At 45.6% G+C, this 20,420-nt stretch overlaps 1 protein-coding gene across 1 annotated transcript in view; it reads right to left on the bottom strand.

The window, feature by feature from the left end:
• Positions 1–3,103: 3,103 nt before the first annotated feature.
• Positions 3,104–20,420, bottom strand: part of LOC310943662 (cyclin-dependent kinase 19-like) — a gene marked incomplete at both ends in the record, with an annotated part of 127,511 nt that continues 110,194 nt past the window's right edge. Inside the window, 3 exon segments of the mRNA XM_083909298.1 lie at positions 3,104–3,126; positions 3,821–3,964; positions 8,683–8,740. Of these exon segments, the coding sequence (XP_083765424.1) occupies positions 3,104–3,126; positions 3,821–3,964; positions 8,683–8,740 (225 nt within the window).

The raw sequence follows: 20,420 nt of genomic DNA, 5'->3' as shown, positions 1-20,420 counted from the left end.
ATAGTAACGTAAGCAGCGGTTCTCCTGAACAACCGATCGGTTGTCCGGGCACATCCGGTTGCGTACATTGAACCGCAGAAGAAGAATAACGTCCGTTGTGGAGGTGTTTCACGAGCAACAGTGTCTTCTGACTCTGGGTCTGACTCCGGTTTAAAGTCATAAAAGGGACTGCGGCGGGGAGTCGTGACGAAGCTATTTTTAAACACTGTTAAAACAATGTTTTGATAATGAGGAGCAGTGCATCCACCGTTCCAGAGGGGGCGCTGCGCTTCTGAGAACGGATGTGCTGGATAGTACTGGCCAATCACAACTCTGTCTTCTGGGGGTGAACGTTCACTCTGAAATCTCGCAGCAGAAAAACACCGTCAGAAAAGAGGATTTCTATCGGCTCGTTTACAGAAACTAGGAGGTTTTTGACCATAAAAACAAGTTAATATATGTAAGTAGATCTCCATAACTAACATTATGTGCAACAGGACCACTCTATGTGACCTTTAAAAATTTAAGACAGAAACAGTACTTTTAAAGTAAAGGTTTAACATTTATTAAAGCATTAAATTTAATCAATAACAACAATAAACATCAATCCCTTAGTCTAAAATAACCACTGGTAAAAACGTTTCAATATAAAAAGAAAGACAGGTAAAATAAAAATAAAAAGGGGTATGGATCTGAGTGCAGGAATGTGTGTGTGTGTGTGTGTGTGTGTGTGTGTGTGTGTGTGTGTGTGTGTGTGTGTGTGTGTGTGTGTGTGTAAAAAGGGGGCATGTCACTTTGGCAGCAGGTAACAGGAAGTGAACAAAACAAAGCCAAAGTAAAACAGGAAGCAACAAAACAAAGCCAAAGTAAACAGGAAGGAGGGGTCTCTGAGGTGACGATAGTCACGGTGGCGTTCCTCCCACTTCCGGGTTAACAAAATGGCCGATTCGTCACGTAACAATAGAGGTAATGCCAGATGGCGCTCATGCTCAGATTTATCACTCAGCTCTTCCGCACTTCGCCGGCAGGGGCGCTGAGGCAGTGAGGAGAGTTGTGAGAAAAATGGAGTCGGCGGTGACGATAAGAATTTAAAAGGGGGAGTGAGGTAGAAAAGGATCATGTGTCTGATCAGAAGATTCTGTGGATCACACCTATCCTGTGGTTAACGACTTAAACTGTGTTTCTTACAGATCACGGAAGTCTCCTCTCAAGGAGTGATCGCGGGCTGTGCTGAGGACACAGGATCGCGATACACAGGAACAAATCACAGTACAAAAGGGGAGACCCGTGAGATGAATAGGAGCCTGATTCGACCACACAGATTTAGCTGGAGTTTAGCCAGTCAATCTGCAGTCTTACCAGTCGAATGGGGACTTCTATTACAATCGCGATGTCGGTGCTCAGTTTTGATACCTTTGCCTCGGGGGCGGGGCATCCCGTGATGTCCACCAATGGGTCAGTAGCAGCCTGTTGTTGACGTCATCTGCCGCACTGGTTTGTGGGGAATGAGTACATCACAGCTGAACGCCTTGGGGGGGATGGCCTCTCTTTCTTTGTTCTCAACCATGAGGCCTTTTATGACCCCAAACTTTTCACCAGGCTTTATGACTTCCCAGTAGGCCTCAACAGACGACAATGGCTAGGCCCAACACCGGGGTAAAACGTCCAATCGTCCTCCGGCCTGGTTGTTGCCTCCCTTACCAGTCCCTAATCGACCGTGGTCTCACATTGCGCTAGACTTCGTTACCGGCTTACCTCCTGCTAATGGTAACACAGTGGTCCTAACGGTAGTGGACCGCTTTTCTAAAGCCGTGCATTTTATAGCTCTGCCGAAACTCCCTACGGCCCAGGAGACGGCAGAGATAATGGTCTCTCAGGTTTTCAGGCTGCATGGTATCCCTTCTGACGTTGTCTCTGACCGAGGCCCCCTCAGTCAGTCTCCCCTCAGTGTTCCATCCCCAGACCAATGGCCAGTCGGAGAGGGTAATCAGGACTTGGAGGCGGCCCTCAGATGTATGATTGAGACCAACCCATCATCCTGGAGCTCTCACCTGCCCTGGGTGGAGTACGCCCACAACTCCCTGACCAGTTCTGCAACCACCACTGTTTCCATCCCAAGAGATCGAGCTGGCGGTTCCGTCGGTTCAACACCACCTGCGACGTTGCCGAAAGGTTTGGAGGGAGACTTTTATTGCCCTCTGCTGAGGACAGCAGAGGGCAATAAAAGGTTGGCTGATAAGCGCCGCATCCCAGCACCTGCCTACCAACCAGGACAGTCAGTTTGGTTATCCTCAAAAAACATTACTCTTAAGGCCACGTCTAGGAAGCTATCCCCCCGATTTCTGGGCCCTTTTCCCATCCTGGAAACCATCAACCCATCTGTTGTTCAATTAAAACTTCCCAATTCCCTTAGAATCCATCCATCATTCCATGTGTCCCAGCTTAAACCGGTTGCCAGCAGTCCTCTTTGCCCTCTGGCCACGCCCCACACCGCCCGCCCGGGTCATCGACGAGCTTCTAGCCTACACCGTACGGAGCCTTCTGGACGTTCGACGTAGGGGGAGGGGCCTCCAGTATCTGGTAGACTGGGAGGGATACGGTCCGGAGGAGCGCTCCTGGGTCCCTCAGTCGGCCATTCTGGATCAACAGTTGGTCAGGGAGTTCCACCGCCTGCACCCAGAGAAGCCTGGTAGGACGCCTGGAGTTGCCGTTGAGGGGGGTGTACTGTGACTGAGGGTGTGGGAGTGGCAGCAGCAGCAGCTCTGATCCACCTGCACAGCTGCACCTTATTGTTAATTTAGCTACCACTATTTAAGTGCACCTGTTACCCCAGACTGTGTCAGATCGTTGTTTGTGCAGAGAGAGAGAAAGCGTCACTTTGTTTGCTCCCTATAGGAATTGTTCTCTAGTCTTCTGTGTAGTTTTGTTTGATCAAGTTTTTTCAAGCAAGTGCCTCACTTTTGTTTTTTTGGTTTTGTTTTTGCAGTGCTAAGACCTGCTCAACCCAGACTTTTTTCTTGGCGTCTTTTGTTTCCTTTTGTAAGCCTGTTTATCTCATTTTTGTTTAACACCTCTGGTGTGGGAATAAATCCCTTTTGTTTTGACTTTTACCTGGCTGTCTGAGTTATATTTTTTGGGTCCCGTTTCCTGCGACACCATGACAAGATCAGGTATGTCCTGATTAGAATAGTCTATCTTATGCCGCCATAGGCTTAGACTGCTGGGGGAATTTCCCATCATGCACTTAGAATGAGCACACAGACTTTGCACGAGGCGCACTTTCTCTACCCCGTCCTTGATTTCTCAACCTTCACCACTTACCAGATGTCCCCCCATGAGCTATAGCACATAAATCCACATGTAGCGCATCTCTAACTGATTTTTAATCTCTTACAGTTCTGCTGACATGAGTGAACGACATGAGGTCAGGACAGGAACGAGGACTCCGTTATCCCCAAATCTCTGACCACAACAGCCTTCACTACAGGCTGTGACAAACCCAGTGATCCAGATGGATCCGTGCATTTAAAGACTTTTCACTTTTTATTCTTTGTTATTATGTATTGTATGTTTTGGGTAACATCTACTGCACGGACAGACGTGCAGTAGATGGATCCCTCACCTGTGGTTCTCCCTAAGGTTTTTTACCTTTTTTCCCTGTTATAAGGGTTTTTTCCCTGGTAGTTTTTCCTTACCCTGGTACCTTCGACAGAGGATGTTACCAACCCTGTGAAGTCCCGTGAGACAAACGATGTTTTGTAAGCTGCGGGCTATACAAATAAAGATTGATTGATTGATTGTGTTTGCAGATGTGCTGTAGTTGTGTGTGTTTTGTGCAAACCTGCAGGGAAACCCATAACACTGAATATCCTGTCCAGCTGGTCGTGATGGAAGGGGTTACTTGTCTTGATGTCTTCTTGGCGACAGTGAAAGATGGGCTCAGATGTTTGCAGCTCCGCAAAGATGCAGCCAATTGCCCAAATGTCTGACAAACATCGAGAGAGAGAAAGAGAGAGAGACGCCACTTAGTCTGAGTTTTCTTTAGGAACATTAGCTACAGCACAATAGTCTTCTTGTGCTTTTTTTTCTCTTTTGTCTTCGATAGACACTCTAGTTTTGCAGTGATGGCTCATCTTAAACACACAGTTGTTCTTCATCCTTTTTTGGAGAGTTCCCCAGCTGATTCATCGTGGCACTTTCAAAAAAGTGCAGTGGGAAACGTGCTGGACTACGGCTCAGACTGAAGGAGAGACCACATGGACCACCACTCCCCAGCATCTTACTTGCCAATGTCCAGTTGCTGGAGAGCTAAGTGGACGACCTCATGGCCAGAGTTAAGTTCCAGCGTGACATCAGAGACTGCAACCTTCTTTGTTTCTCTGAAACATGGCTGACCCCTGCAGTCCCTGACCACGCTGTGAGGCCCTCAGACTCCTTCTCTGTGCACCGAGCAGACAGAACTGCGGACAGCGGTAAATCCAAAGGTGGTGGAGTCTGCTTCATGTCCAGGAATATATCCACTAGGGAAGGGAATTTCACAAATTTTTAGAGTCGATTGTCGAGGTCCACGTGTCAAATTTTTTGTCGACTTTTTTTTTTTTTTTTTTGCTGCTGCATTACTGTCTTCATTTGTGTAGCGCTTTTATGTCCCCCACCCCGTCCTAAACTTAAGCGCAACCTCATTCGCACTGCACGCACACACACGCTTGGAGACGTGGTTGTGAAATTTACGTGTTTGTGACACTTCAACTTTTTTTACTTTTAATTTTTTTGTCGAGGTGCGCGCATGTCGATTGCCGCTCCTGCTCTCCCCATCTGGAACACCTCTACATCATGTGTCGGCCATTCTAACTCCCCCGTGAGTTTTCATCGGTCACGCGGCGAGCACAGGGATCGCTTCAGCTGCACTGCATGACATGATTAGGGAACATCAACACAACCACCCAGATGCTGCCTTTGTTTTCATGGGAGACTTTGATAAGGCAAAGCTCAGGCAGGTTATGCCGAACTTCCACCAGCATGTAACCTGCCCTACGAGAGGGAACAATACTCTGGATCACTGCTACACCCAGTTTAAGCAGGGATACAAGCCAGTCCTGCAGCTGGGACTCGGAAAGAGCTTCATCTCTCTGATCCCGGAATATAAACAAAGGGTGGCACGAGAAAGTCCGTGCGCTTCACTCCCACATGAAGTGAAGCGCTGGTCTGTCCAATCAGAGGCCGAGCTGCAGGACGCATGCTCACTAACGTAGACTGGGAAATGCTCCGGCACAGCTCAGATGATGTCGTGAGTTTACGGATGTAGCCAACAGCTTCATTAGCGTGCTAGCGGACCAGATCATCCCCACCGTCACCATCAGGACATTCCCGAACCAGAAGCCATGGGTCGATCGATCCGTCCGGGAAGCGGTAAACGCCCGAACAGCGGCATTCAGAGAGAGCATCCAGATTGGCGACATGAGCCTGTATAAGGAGAAATCCTATGGAGTTCGTCTAGCTGTGAAGGACGCTAAATGCCGTTACCGGAAGCAGGTAGAGTCTCACTTCCACCTCGGAGACTCCCGTCGCCTATGGCAAGGACTGCGCACCATAACAGACTAAAGAGGGAAGAACACAGTCATTCTAAATGCAGATTCTGCGTTCGCCGATGAATTGAACACTTTCTATGCCCAGTTCAAGGACAGAATGGACGACAACTCGCCGGCGCATGCAGATGACGTCATTGAAACGACAACGGTGTCCGTGATGGCACAGGAGGTACGCAGGGCTCTGAAATGGGTGACCATCAGGAAATCAGCTGGCCCTGACTGGTTTTCGGGGCGTGTCCTGAAAAGCTGCGCAGATCAGCTGACTGGTGTCTTCACTGACATCTTTAATGAGTCTCTAGCTCGTTCCATGGTCCCTGCATGCGTCAAAAAATCCACCATTGTGCCTGTTGTGATTCAACTTAGTAATTGGTGGTAAAATATTAACACAAATGATTAATTATTTTTAATAATTCATTTTGTTATTAATTTCTTAAAAACGGGGCACCACTTCTCTTAGCGTGAGGAGAATGACAGAGAAACTGTCACTTTACAACCTTCAAGTGTCTCTTGACTATCAGTTATAACTAATTAATAATAAGTATATTAATATTTTTTAATAAATAACAAAGAAGGTGTGAGATCGTACACTGGCTTCTTTCAATTACCCTTTGTTACAAACAAGCAAGCACAAAAGACAGAAACGGTACTTTAAAGTAAAGGTTCAACATTTATTAAAGCATTAAAATTAATCAATAACAGCAACAAACATCAATCCCTTAATCTAGAATAACTGCTGGTAAAAACGTTTCAATATAAAAGAAAGAAAGTAAAATAAAGTAAAAAGGGAGTATGGATCTGAGTCCAGGAATGTGTGTGTGTGCGTGTGTGTGTGTGTGAAAAGGGGGGCGTGTCACTTTGGCAGCAGGTAACAGGAAGTGAACGAAACAAAGCCAAAGTAAAACAGGAAGCAACAAACAAAGCCAAAAGGTAAAAGAAGGAGGGGTCTCTGACGTGACGGTTGTCACGACGACGCGCCTCCCACTTCCGGGTTACCAAAAGTTACGTCACGTGAAAATGGCGTCACTCGCTGTTACCGTGAGGCGAGGCGAGATGGCACTCGCGCTCTGATTTCTTTACTCCGCTCTTCCGTCTTTCACCAGCGGAAGTGCTGAGTAAAAGAGGAGAGTTGAAGGAGGAAATGAAGTCAGCAGTGACGTGGAAAATTTAAAGGTAATGGCGGCAAGAAGTGAAATAGACAAAGGAACGAGTCTGATCAGAAACTTCTGTAATCACACAGTTTATCCGGTGGTTCTTACAGATCACGGAAGTTTCCTCTCAATGAGTGATCGCGGGCTGTGTTGAGGACACAGGATCGCGATACACGAGGACAAATCACAGTACAAAAAGGGGAGACAAGTGAGGAGTAATAGAAACCTAATTCGACCACACAGATTAGCGAGTTTTAATCTCGTGAGCCTGTCTTCTTACCGGTCAAATTAAGCTTCTATTACGATCGCTGCTGGCGCTGCGCACGGAGCGAAAGGCACGAAGAATAATACAATAATCAGCTGGGCGGACGGCGCCGCTTCCGCTAAACGGTCCGCTAGCTTAGTTCACAGGTATTATTCTACACAAGTTACAGCCGTGTGTGAGACGAGACGGCTGTAACTTGTTCAGAGAACGGGAGCGGGCGTCTCGTTGAATAAAAAGAAAAACAAAAAGGGAAAAACCAAAAATGGGGTAGGAGTGAACAAAGAAAGAACCTTCACAGCTTGGCCAGCAAGAATGGAGTTCTTTGATGTTTTCCTCTTCTTAAACACATATGTCCTCTCTCGCTGAGAGCTATGGTGAAGAGACCGAACTCTGGGGGTTCGCATTGTTTTGTTACCTTTGCCTAGGGGGCGTGGCATCCTGTGGTGTCCACCAATGGGTGAACGGCTGCCTGCCGTGGACGTCATTTGCCGCCCTGGCTAGTGGGGAGGGGGTCCCTCACAGACTGGACCCCTGGTGGGGTGGTCTGTTCCTTTGTTCTCAACCATCAGCCCTTTTTACGCCCCCAAACTTTTCACCAGGCTTTATGACTTCCAGTACGCCTCAACAGATGACCATGGCTGGGCCCAACATGCCACAAGCCTTCCAGCCTGAATGACTATAGACCTGTGGCACTTACATGAGTAGTCATGAAGGTGTTTGAGAGGCTTTTAAACGACTCCTTCTGCTCCTACACTCCCAGCTCCATCAACCCTCTGCAGTTACCGCTTACCGCCCAAACAGATCCACCCGAGGACGCCATCACCCACATTCTGCACACCACCCTCACGCATGTTGACAGTAGGAGTAGGAATTATGTGAGACTGCTGTTTATTGACTATAGCTCAGCTTTCAACACAGTGATTCCGCTAAGACTGATCAACAAATTGAGGGACCTAGGACTGAACACCCAGCTGTGCAGATGGTGAAAGCAGCCGAGCGCTGCATCGGCTCAGATCTGTCCTCTTTGCAGGACACTTTCACCAGACACTGCTGGAGCAGAGTCACCAAGATCCTTAAGGACACTTCCCACCCCAGCAACAAACTGTTCAAGCTGCGAAACAGGCAAATGGTTCTGCAACCTGACAACCCGTACAGAAAGACTGAGGAGGAGTTTTTTTCCCCACAGCATAAGGCTCCTCAACCAGGACATGCCGTTCACCCGATAACTATAAATATAACTATGGACAATTTTCACTACTGCTATACTGCACTTTAGCACCACTGTCATTTTTCCTGTCACTTTATTTACACATTCTATTTATATTTAATATTGTTACCATATTTAAGTTAAATTTAAGTAAATGTTGAGCATCAGAGCGACTCGCAACATTTCACTGTGTGTTATTTTGTGACCGTCAACATGTGACAAATAAAAAACCTTGAATCCCTAAAACCTTGAATCCTTGAATACTATTAATAGGAGAACAAATGTTAAAAATAGACTCCAGCACTGCAGCATTACCCTTCAGCAGCGGTCCAGTCAGCTGATTTATGTAACAGCACTAATCTGACTTCACAGACACAAAGTTAATCACTGCTGCTGTCACACAATCCAACAAGTTAACAGACTCATTGATCCACTGTCATGATGATAATTCCGCCACTATTAAAACTTATCTTTTTTATCTTCAGTCTGACTCACCGATTTTAACTCTTTCTCGTTCGAGACCCTCCCCCATCACCAGGATGTTTGCTGGTTTCTGGAGAGAGAGATAGAGAGAGACATTTTTGAGTTATTAGTGTGTTCTTACTGATCTTCACCACATTGCTACATAAACCACTTAGCACATAAGTCTGCCATTTTGTGCCTGTGGAATCCTGCTGGGGCAGCTCTGACAGTAATGAGGCCAAACACCCGTCTGTGCTTGTGAATTTAATCTCGGTACTTTGGTGTGCACCAAATCAACCGGTCCGAGACCTGCCTGAAGGTGCAACATGCAAACATTAGTTTTGATTGAATTTGAAGAAATGTGTTCTCTCATATTTTTTATTTTTTTTTCAATTGCAACCTGTTCTGTTTTGATCTCAAAAAAAATGTTTTGATTGCCAATCGCTCTTTTTTGGTTTAAAATCTATTGTATTTTATTTAATAATAAAGGAACACATTTCTCTCCATAGTTATGACCAAAGATGACAAATGTATTTGGGGAAAAAAGGCAACTCACAAATAATTAAAGCTCACATAGATCAGAAGTTCCAATTAATGCTGTTTTGTATGCTTGTGTACAGTATCTGCGCCACTACCTCCTTGTCTGTGCTTCCGGCGCCGACGCGAGTGGCAGCCTTTCTAGCAGCTCCGGGTGTTTCACTTTAAATTTCTTTATTTCTACCTTGAAGGTAATTTTCTTGGTTTCTACTGAAACTATTATTAGTATATCCCATGGATACGGACTATTCTACGCCGAGACTCGTGTATTCGAGCAACTTTTTGCACACTCTGAGAGCAAAGTCCCGCATCGGTGTGACTCCGTGTTTACCTGTGGACGTGAGGAAGCCGTACCGAGGCTGCAGAGCCGGCGCTAGGCTAAAAGCTAGGCGGCTAGCTAAGAAGTGGAGATTCAAGCCTCCGGTACCTTCTATGATCATGGGGAATGTGAACTCACTACCGAATAAGATTGACGAACTGGCTGCGCTGACAAAGAACATCAAGATCTACAGGGAGTGCAGTTTACTGTGCTTAACTGAAACGTGGCTAACGGACAGCATCCCAGACGCTAACGTGGAGCTACCGGAGTTCAGCACAGTCAGAGCGGACAGAGACACAAGAGCCTGTGGAAAGCGCAAAGGAGGGGGACTCGCGCTGTATGTAAACAAACGCTGGTGCAATCCTGGACATGTGAGGATTAAAATCTCCACCTGCTGCAGGGACGTTGAACTCCTGGCGGTAAGTTTAAGACCATATTACCTGCCCAGAGAGTTCAGCCACGCCATTGTGGTCATTGTTTACATTCCTCCACGGGCAGACGCGGAGGCTGCGTGTGACGTCATCCACAGCGCTGTGGCTAAACTACAAACACAGCATCCAGAGGCTCTTGTGTTGATCTCTGGGGACTTTAATCATGTTACTCTGGACAAAACACTGACTGCTTTCCACCAGTACGTGGACTGTAACACCAGGGGGAATAGGACTTTAGATCTGATGTATGCAAACCTGAAGGATGCATACACAACCACCCCCCTGCCTGCACTGGGGAAAGCTGATCACAATCTGGTCCTGTTAAAACCTCACTACATCCAAAGAGTGAGGAGGCTGCCTACAGTCACACGCTCATTCAGAAAGTGGTCTCCTGAGGCTGAACTGGCCCTACAGGACTGCTTTGAGACCACAGACTGGGATGCTTTGCATGGATCCCACAATGAGAACATTGAGGCGGTGGTTGACTGCACAACTGAGTATATCAACTTCTGTATGGACGTTGTTGTTCCAGTAAGAACTGTACGCTGCTTTGCTAACAACAAGCCCTGGATTACAAGCAACATCAAGGGTCTTCTGAACCAGAAAAAGAGGGCCTTCAAGGATGGTGACACCCAGGAGCTCAAGCGGATACAGAAGGAACTCAGAGTCCAGCTCAGAGAGGCGAAGGAGCAGTACAGGAGGAAGATAGAACAAAAGATGCAGGAAAACAACATGAGGGAGGTGTGGGAGGGCATGAAGACAATCACTGGCTGCAGCTCCAAGAGAAAACCCCCCATGGAGAGCGATGTGGGAAGGCCAAACCAGTTAAACCAGTTCTTTAACAGGTTTGATCACCCCATCCCATTCACACATCTGAATGCAGCTGCCCTCACCCATCACCTCACCCCCCAACTCACACAAGCCTCCACAAACACAGATGAGGACAACTCCCAACCCCCCACCACACCACCAACGATCACAGCAGCTCAGGTATATGGAGAGCTGAGGAGGCTGCGCCCTAACAAAGCTGCAGGTCCAGATGGAGTGTCGCCTTGACTACTGAAGGCCTGTGCGCGGGAACTGGGTCACCCCCTTCAGCACATCTTCAACCTGAGCCTGGGACTGGGGAAGGTTCCCCAGCAGTGGAAGACATCGTGCATCATCCCAGTCCCAAAGAAACCCCATCCTGGAGAGATGAACGACTTCAGACCTGTGGCCCTGACGTCAGACGTGATGAAGACCATGGAAAGACTGGTGCTTCATCACCTCAGGCCACAGACCTGCCACGCCCTTGACCCCCTACAGTTTGCTTACCGGGAAAAGGTGGGAGTGGAAGATGCCATCATCTTCCTGCTACACCGATCTCTCTCTCACCTGGACAGAGGCAACGGTGCTGTGATAATTACATTTTTGGATTTCTCCAGCGCCTTCAACACCATCCAGCCTCTGCTCCTGAGGGACAAGCTGTCTGGGATGGGAGTGGGCTCACACCTAGTTTCCTGGATAAGTGACTACCTGACCGGCCGACCCCAGTATGTGAGACTGGGGGAATGCAGGTCTGACACGGTGGTCAGCAACACGGGGGCGCCACAGGGGACTGTGCTCTCTCCTGTCTTGTTTACCCTGTACACATCTGACTTTCAGCACAACTCAGAGCTCTGCCATCTGCAGAGATTTGCGGACGACACAGCCATTGTTGGCTGTATCAAGAGCGGAAAGGAGGATGAGTACAGGGAGCTCATCCGGTGTGACAACAATCATCTGGTCCTAAACACCACCAAGACCAGGGAGATGGTTGTAGATTTCCGGAGATCCAGGGTGCACCCAGAACCAGTTCTCATCAAGGGGGACTGTGTGGAGGTGGTGCACACCTACAAATACCTGGGAGTACAGCTGGATGACAGGCTGGACTGGACCACCAACACAGATGCTCTGTGCAGGAAAGGACAGAGTCGTTTGTACTTCCTCAGAAGGCTGGCATCCTTCAACGTCTGCAGGAAGCTGCTACAGACCTTCTACCAGTCTGTGGTAGCGAGTGCCCTCCTGTACTCAGTGGTGTGCTGGGGGGGCAGCCTAAAGAAGAAGGACGCTTCACGCCTGGACAAACTAATAAGGAAGGCAGGCTCTGTCGTAGGCACAGAACTGGACAGTCTGACATCCATAGCTGAGCGACGCACACTCAACAGGCTCCTGTCCATCATAGACAATCCACACCATCCACTACACAGCACCATACACAAACAGAGGAGCAGCTTCAGTGACAGACTGCTGTCAATGTCCTGCTCCACAGATAGACTGAGGAGATCATTCCTCCCCCATGCCATCAGACTCTTCAATCTGCATCATACATGACATATACACGCAAGCACACATGTTCCACAGAAAGACTGAGGAGATCATTCCTCCCCCATGCCATCAGACTCTTCAATCTACATCATACATGACACATACACGCACGCACACATGTACATGTTCATCTCATTCTTTTTAACGTCTTTATATTTTTCATAACATATGTTTCAGTTTATATTTAGACTGTACATATAATTGCATGCCTCTTATGTTTCTATCTTGTAACATATTCTGGAGCTGCTGAACTGTGAATTTCTCTGTGAGATGAATAAAGTATCTATCTATCTATCTATCTATCTTTATGAAGCCCTAAAGTTTCAAAACAAACAGTTCAGCCACTGCTGAGAACGTTGGGTTTTATTGTATTCTCGGGCTCTGCAAGGGGTCTGAAAAAGCCTGGAATCGTGACGTCTCCTGAACAGCTGATCCTCCTGCTCCGTTTGGCACATCTGGTGTTTCACTTGCGACAGTGTCTTCTGACTCTGGGTCCATGGGTTGCCAGTTACAGAAACGAAATCTTAGTATTTCAAGATCTCAGTATTTTGAATTTGAATGTAGTAACCATTTTTGGCGACATTCTTACATATTGCACCTTTAAATTTTGTTAAACAATGTTTTGATCATGGGTTGCAGTGCATCCACCGTTCCAGAGGGGGAGCTGCACTTCTGAGAGCTGGCCATGGATGTATAATATGAACTGGATAGAGCACCGCCCCTTCGCTTCCGTTCATTCCCATGAAGCTGCTCACCCAGCGCATATATAAGCTGAAAAGTACAATGACGTAGTTAAAGATTAAAATGATCAATAAAAGTGGTTTATTTGGGTTAGGACCGTGGCTATTAGTTTATATGTGTTACAGGAATAGTGTTTTTGCCTGATTTCCTTTATATAACTATTATCAGGAACAACAACAACGTGTTAAAATAGTTTTATAACTCCCGATTCTTTCACTCAACATGTTGATATTCAACTATAATTTGCGTGTTCATCACATTTAACACTAACTTCATGAACCGATAGTGACGATAAGACAAACAGCCTCCCCGGGAATGTCATAAAGTGATAAAGTGCAGCATGTCAGTCTCCTCTCCTCAATGAATCCACACAGCAGCTCGTTAATACATCGATAATACGTTTAAAAATAAATGTTAATGAGCGACGAATAAACAACTAAAACCTGCTTCGTCATAAGATTTAAAAAAATTTAATTCATACGGTTCTCTGACAGCAGCGCCACATGACCGCGCTTAGCTGTGCTCGTACACAGCTGTGACGATAGGATGATAAGATTTGTCTGGGCTTTTTATGGCCTTTAGGAATGTTTTTCAAACATGAAACTCCATGAACTAAAAATACATAATATAAAGATTTATAAAAGCCCGTGTCCATGTCTCGAGGTGTCACTTTTACACGTGTCTCTTTTACTATTGCGGTCAATGGGAAAATTGCTTTTTGGGCTCCATGGGATTTTTTGTTGCAGTACCCACAGTGGCCACCATGCAAAAATTGTCTTCAAGGCAGAGGGGGCGGAGCTCTATCCAGTTCATATTATACATCCATGAGCTGACGTACTAATTACGTCACTTCCAGGTACCTGGCCAATCACAAGACAGATGGGAAAGATCTCCTTGGCTGGCCAATCACAACACAGCCCATCTTCTGGGGTTGAGATTGGGATCTATGGGAGCTTTTATATGTTTGAAAATTTGCAGAGAGTTATATGATTACTGTCATTATTAATCCCTCCACAGAATTGCTGTGATGACACAACATTAGCAGCTACACACCTTATTTTTTGAACATGGAAGTGGAAGCAGATTTTCTGTCTGTGTGCCACCTCAAGTATTTATTTCTTCTAGGTATCTGTGAGCAGAACGAGTTTGCTTTTCTGACAATCAGTACGTTCACACCGAATACCGGTTTATATTTTCTTTATGATATGAACTTTTAATATACCGACATACCAAATAACTATATCAAAGATATCCCAATTGAACAGTAATGAAGGTATGAATCTGAGCACTGACTCTCTCAACCCCCGTTTGTCACAATATTCATGTACAAAAGACACAGACCATTCCTTTAAGTGAACAAAAGTAACAATTTATTAAATCAAATAACAAGAATCAATTAAACAATTTGATTCATCAACATTAAATATCCAAGGTTAATCGAATGGTCTAAGTCAATGAACATTAAAGCATAAATGATAATTTGGTAATTTGAATCAATAAATCTTACTTCTATCACACAAGCTATCTAAAACATAAACACCAGTTTATTTATTTGTGTGTGTCTGTGTGTGTGCTCGTGAAACAGGAGGAGATAAGATAAGAGAACGGAGTGATGCGGTTGATGGCCACTCCCCCTTCTGGGACCAAGATGGTGGAGGATGCGCAGTAGCAGTAACTGTAAACGCACGCCTTAACCAATGAAGATGGCGCCAAAAACACATTAACATCAGGCCACAGATCTTGGACCGAACAAGTGACAGCATGGCTGTAGGAGCGCGTGTTCGACTCAAGATGGCGCCTGTGAGACCTTTCATTCAGTCCTTAAGTCATAACGTTTATACAGCCATTATCTGACCACATGATCTGTCTGCTCGCTCACAGCGGGGGAGAACCAGCGCTGCAGCAGTGTATGCTCCGCATTCAACAGTAAAACCACAATAACGAACACAAAACGTAAACAAAGAAACGTGAAATGTGGTTATGAAGATAACACAAATGCGAGTGGGTGCGCAATCCAACACGTTCAACACAAAGAAAAGTGACCAAACAGAAACATAATCTAACTCTGCCCAGAACACGTTGCCTCTTACTGTAAGCCGATATCATGTTGTGTGGTCCGTCCATGGGTCCGATCCAGTTCGTTAGAGCCATGGAGTGTGGACGGGCCATTATTTGGCTCACAGCAGACAGCTGTTGATCCTCTTTGTCTCTGAGTGGAAGCAGTTCGGGCGTCAGGTATGGAGGGATGGGTCGGCCGAGGTGCCATCCCCACGGGCGGAGGGATGGAATCTGGCGGCTGCAGTCTCCACCTCCGTTCCGGAGGAATGCGTGATTATACGCAAAACAAGTTTTTCACTCGGGCAGCGAGTGTGAAACTGGCACAGTGCAGCACGGGAGAGCATCATGCTGGAGGCCACGGCCGGAGCCGTGGGCCCAAAAGCAGGAACCAGAGCAGCAACAAGAGCAGCAAGCAAGAGCGAAGGAACAAGAAAGAGAACAGGGTTTGGTTAAACTCAAATCAGGCTTTTTGTCTGTATACAGGCCTTGGTAAAAGAACAATGGATTACAGCCACACGCTTAGGTGTGATTAGGTCCACTGTCATCGCCTGACATTCTGGCTGATTGAAAGCCCCCAGATGCAGCGGATGCAACGCACCCCAGATGCGTGATGCAAATACTATGTGAACATATTTAAATATGTGTTTTATGTCATGTGGCAGGAGAAAAAAAATTGAAATCCAAAAATGACCTTATCTCATTGAAATGTACACATAAATACAGAAATACAGCAAACACATCTAAACAATGAAATTATTGCAAAATCTTACACTGAGTGTCCGAGAAGTAACATTGTGTAGTTGTTATGTTTATTTTTGAGGTTTATATCATGTGGCAGGAGAAAAAAAGGGAAAATCTGAAAAATTACCTTATCTAATTCGTATGCGCACATGAACATAGAAATACAGAAAACAGATCCAGACAATGAAATCATTGCAAAATCTTACACTAAGTGTCCAGAAGTAACATTGTATAGATGGTACGTTAATTTTTTTGAGGTTTATATCATGTGGCAGGAGAAAAAAAGGGAAAATCTGAAAAATTACCTTATCTAATTCGAATGCGCACATGAACATAGAAATACAGAAAACAGATCCAGACAATTAAATCATTGCAAAATCTTACACTAAGTGTCCAGAAGTAACCTTGTATAGATGGTACGTTAATTTTTTTGAGGTTTATATCATGTGGCAGGAGAAAAAAAAGGGAAAATCCGAAAAATGACCTTATCTAATTCGAATGCGCACATGAACATAGAAATACAGAAAACAGATCCAGACAATGAAATCATTGCAAAATCTTACACTGAGTGTCCAGAAGTAACATTGTATAGATGGTACGTTAATTTTTTTGTGGTTTATATCATGTGGCAGGAGAAAAAAAGGGAAAATCCGAAAAATGACCTCATCTAATTCGAATGCGCAAATGAACATAGAAATACAGAACACAGATCCAGACAAGGAAATCATTGCAAAATCTTACACTGATTGTCCAGAAGTAAAATTGTATAGATGGTACGTTAATTTTTTTGAGGTTTATATCATGTGGCAAGAGAAAAAAGTGAAAATCCGATTTAGAGGGAATATTCGAATATCATTTTGGAGCAATTTTGACAGCCCTAGTAAGCATGTCTTAGAATATCAAGAATGCATGACGTTAGGGTCGACACCCTTCACATCAGCAGGTAAAACGGGGAATTTTTATAAAAGATGTTGATTTGCACAGTAAAAGTGCAATTGTCTTTGCATTCCGATTCCTCACTTCATTAGAATCATGAGTAGCTCTTCTTTGTAAACAGTAGGGATGCACCGATTTCCGATTTTGGGGCAAATTCCGATTTCCGATTTTTCAAGAAGTTTGACCTGCCGATACCGATTTTAGCCGATTTCAATTTAAATTTTTTAAACCACTTTACAGCATACAGAAAGATATATATGTTTGCATATTTTCTTTAATAGAACATTTTAACATAGAAATACAATCAGTTAACATCCAATATCCAACTAAAAATACAAAAACGAATCACTACCTGTATGTGTAGTTAATTTAAGTATAAACATATTTCACAACATATTACCTACACACAAATAAGTAAATTAACTAATGACCAAGAGCGCAGAGCTCTCTTTCTCTCGCACTCTCTCTCTCTCTCTGAGTGAGTGAGTGTGTGCGGAGCGTCTGGCGAGAGTGCAATTGACTTGCTGTCAAATTTCTCTCTAGCTCTAATATTTTCTGGTAATATTGTACAGTAGCACAGTTAATGGTATAAGGTGTGTTTATAGGGGTTCACTGTTGGTTTCGGTGTGTGAGTGTGTGATTTGTTTGTGTGTGCAGCCTCGTGGCTGCCGGCGTCTCGGACGCCGACATGGTTGTCAGCAGTGACAACCTGTCACGACTGACACGCAAACACGGCATCAAAATTGTTGCCGGGTTTGAGTGCAGTATTGAGGATGTGGGTCTGGCCGTGGGTGAGATTGTGGGTCACAGCAGTATTAAGTCTCTGGCGCGGATGAACGGTGCGGTGTTCCTGTTTCTAGATCAGGTGGACAAGGCGAACCGGGTCATAGAAACGGGAATCACTTTAAAAGACACGTTCGTTCCAGTCCAGCCTCTGTCACTACCTGCCACAAAGGTTATTCTGTCCAACGTCCCTCCGTTCATCTCCGATGAGTTTCTGTCACGGGAACTCTCACGGCACGGTAAAATCGTCTCCCCTATTAAAAAGATCAGTATCGGCTGTAAGTCGCCCCTGCTGAAACATGTTGTCTCCCACAGGAGACAACTCTTCATGATAATAAACAAACGCGATGCTGATTTAGATCTGGTTTTCCGCGTAAAGGTCGATGAGTGCGATTATGTCCTCTTCGCCACATCCAAGGTAATGAAATGCTTTGGTTGTAGTGAAGAGGGACATACAGTTAAAACATGTCCCAACCGAGCAGGGGCGACTTCAGATGGGGAGAATGCCAGACCGGGACCGGAGGACGAGCTGCGACTGAGCGACCCGGTAACGCTGCGGAAAAAACTGGTGCTGGTGTAACACAGGGTGATGTGAATAAGAGTGGAGTCAGTGGCATGGATGCAGGTGAGTGTGTTGTGACCGGTGACACTGGTGTGCGTGTGAGTGAGACCCAGAAAAGAGTGACTGGTAACACTGGTGTGTGTGAGTCAGGCACAGACAGGTGAGGCACAAAAAGAACAGGTGAGTGAGGATAAGGTAGGTGAAGAAAGGTTAAATGACGATCAGGTAAGTGAGGATCAGGTAAGTGAGGATCAGGTAGGTGATGAACATGCAGGTGAGGAACATGTAGGTGAGGAACAGGTAGGTGAAAATCAGGTAGGTGAAGATCAGGTAGGTGAAGATCAGGTAGGTGAAGAACAGGTAGGTGAGAAATCAAAAGAAAAAACAAATGAGGAACAGTTGAATAATGAAAGTGAACAAAAAATTTGAACAGATGTGGAGATGGTAGAAGAGGCAGTGATGTCTAAACCAACTCCAACTAAAAGAAAAGCAAAAGCAAATCATGCGTGTGGGGAAAGGAAGAGCAGTAGACTGAGTGATCAGAAACAAACAAACATTGACAGTGACGTTGACTATATGTCTGACAGCAGTGATGCAACACTGCTGAAACTAAGTAGCAGTCAACAAAAAAAAATGTATTTCACGCATACAGACTCCAGACAGTACTCGTGGTCCCATCACAGAGAAGGTATAATTTCTTTAGCCTGTCTTGATCGTTTTTATTGTTTTAAACACCATTTTAATGTGTTTAAGTTGTGTAAGATTTTACCGGTTGGTTTTAGTGATCACTCTTTGATTTTATGTCACACTTATTTAAAAAAGACTTCACCAAGAAGCGCGTATTGGCATTTTAACTCTGCTCTGCACTTGATAAGAGTTTTAACTCTTTTTAAATAATTTAAATGGAAATGGCGATGCTGTTTTTACCCAGATAGGAGGGGGGACAGGGCCTCAACCACCTGGCCAGTAGAACAGCCACGTTCAGGCTCCAGTTTACTCAAAGGTTTTTAACAGGCCCAACAGATTTAGCTTGGAGAGGAGCGGCGAGCTGCATCTTCAGACGTGTCAATAATCTAGGGCTGGATGCTGCTCTGTTTTTAACTGATTCTAAATTTTAAAATTTAAGGGTTTTACCTCCATTTTATCAGGGTGTTTTTAAATCCTGGGCACTTTTTACCTGCAAAAGGAAAAAGTGTGAGTCTCTGCACTGGCTGTTGAAGGAACCGCTGATCCACGGAGCGAGGCTGGACGTCAGCACTGATGCCACTCCTGGACTGACGGCAGCCCTAAAAAAATCAAAGACTGTGTGCTTGGAGGGGCTCATCAGAACAGCAGGACCTGACATGAACAACACTGAAGCTTTGGCATTTTTGTTAAATCTTCACTCTAATAGGATGGCCCAGAGAGTTCTGGAGCTCTGGAGGCGGAGGCTCTCTGGAAAGGAGAAGAGCCTCATCGTGGAGTACAGTAGAGGGGCCGCTGTGCTGGACGAGCTGGACTGCTTCCCTGACCTCGACCCTGATGTTGGTGAGCTGAGTAGCCCCCTACTGACTCCACACAACCCAGAGAGACTGAGCCTCCAGAAAGCGGACAAAAGAACCCTCTACATAAACTGTGTCAAGGCCATCCACAAGAACAAGCTTCGTGACAGACCATCCACTGTGTGGACAGAGAGACTGAGGGGCGGAAACCCCATCTGTCCACAGTGGAAAAGTTTTTATAAACCTCCCCTCAAAAAAAGGACCGATGACCTCCAGTGGAGGATTTTACATGGTGCTATAACCTCCAATGCTTTCATCACTGTTGTGTTGCCTTTCTGTCAACCAGATAGAGCTATCAAGGCCTATGTCATCCTAGATGACCAAAGTAACCGGTCGCTAACAAGGTCCAGCCTTTTCGAGCTATTTAACATCGAGTGCAAACCATACTCCTACTATTTGAAGACATGCTCTGGTGTAGTGGAAACATCTGGGCGCAGGGCTGAAGACGTCGTGGTCGAGTCACTCGATGGAAAGGCCACAATCTATCTCCCACCACTTATCGAGTGCAACGACATACTCGATAACCGCTCTGAAATCCCAACTCCAAATGCAGATCGCCATCATCCACATCTCGTCAAGGTAGCAGGGCACATTCCAGAGGTCGACCCTACTGCTGAGATCCTCCTGTTGCTAGGTAGAGACATAATAAGAGTGCACAAATTTGCTGCTAACTGCTTGGGGAACGCACATAAGCCAACAGTCAACACCTTCAAGACAACTGTGCTTGACAATGGCCGGTCCTCCCTACTCGAACCCTGCACAAACTTCTTGCACAT

The sequence above is a fragment of the Microchirus variegatus genome, assembly GCF_963457635.1.
Source record: "Microchirus variegatus genome assembly, chromosome: 23".
Classification (NCBI taxonomy): domain Eukaryota; kingdom Metazoa; phylum Chordata; class Actinopteri; order Pleuronectiformes; family Soleidae; genus Microchirus; species Microchirus variegatus.
The sequence above is the reverse complement of the archived record's forward strand: the minus strand, read 5'-3'. Positions and strand labels throughout refer to the sequence as shown.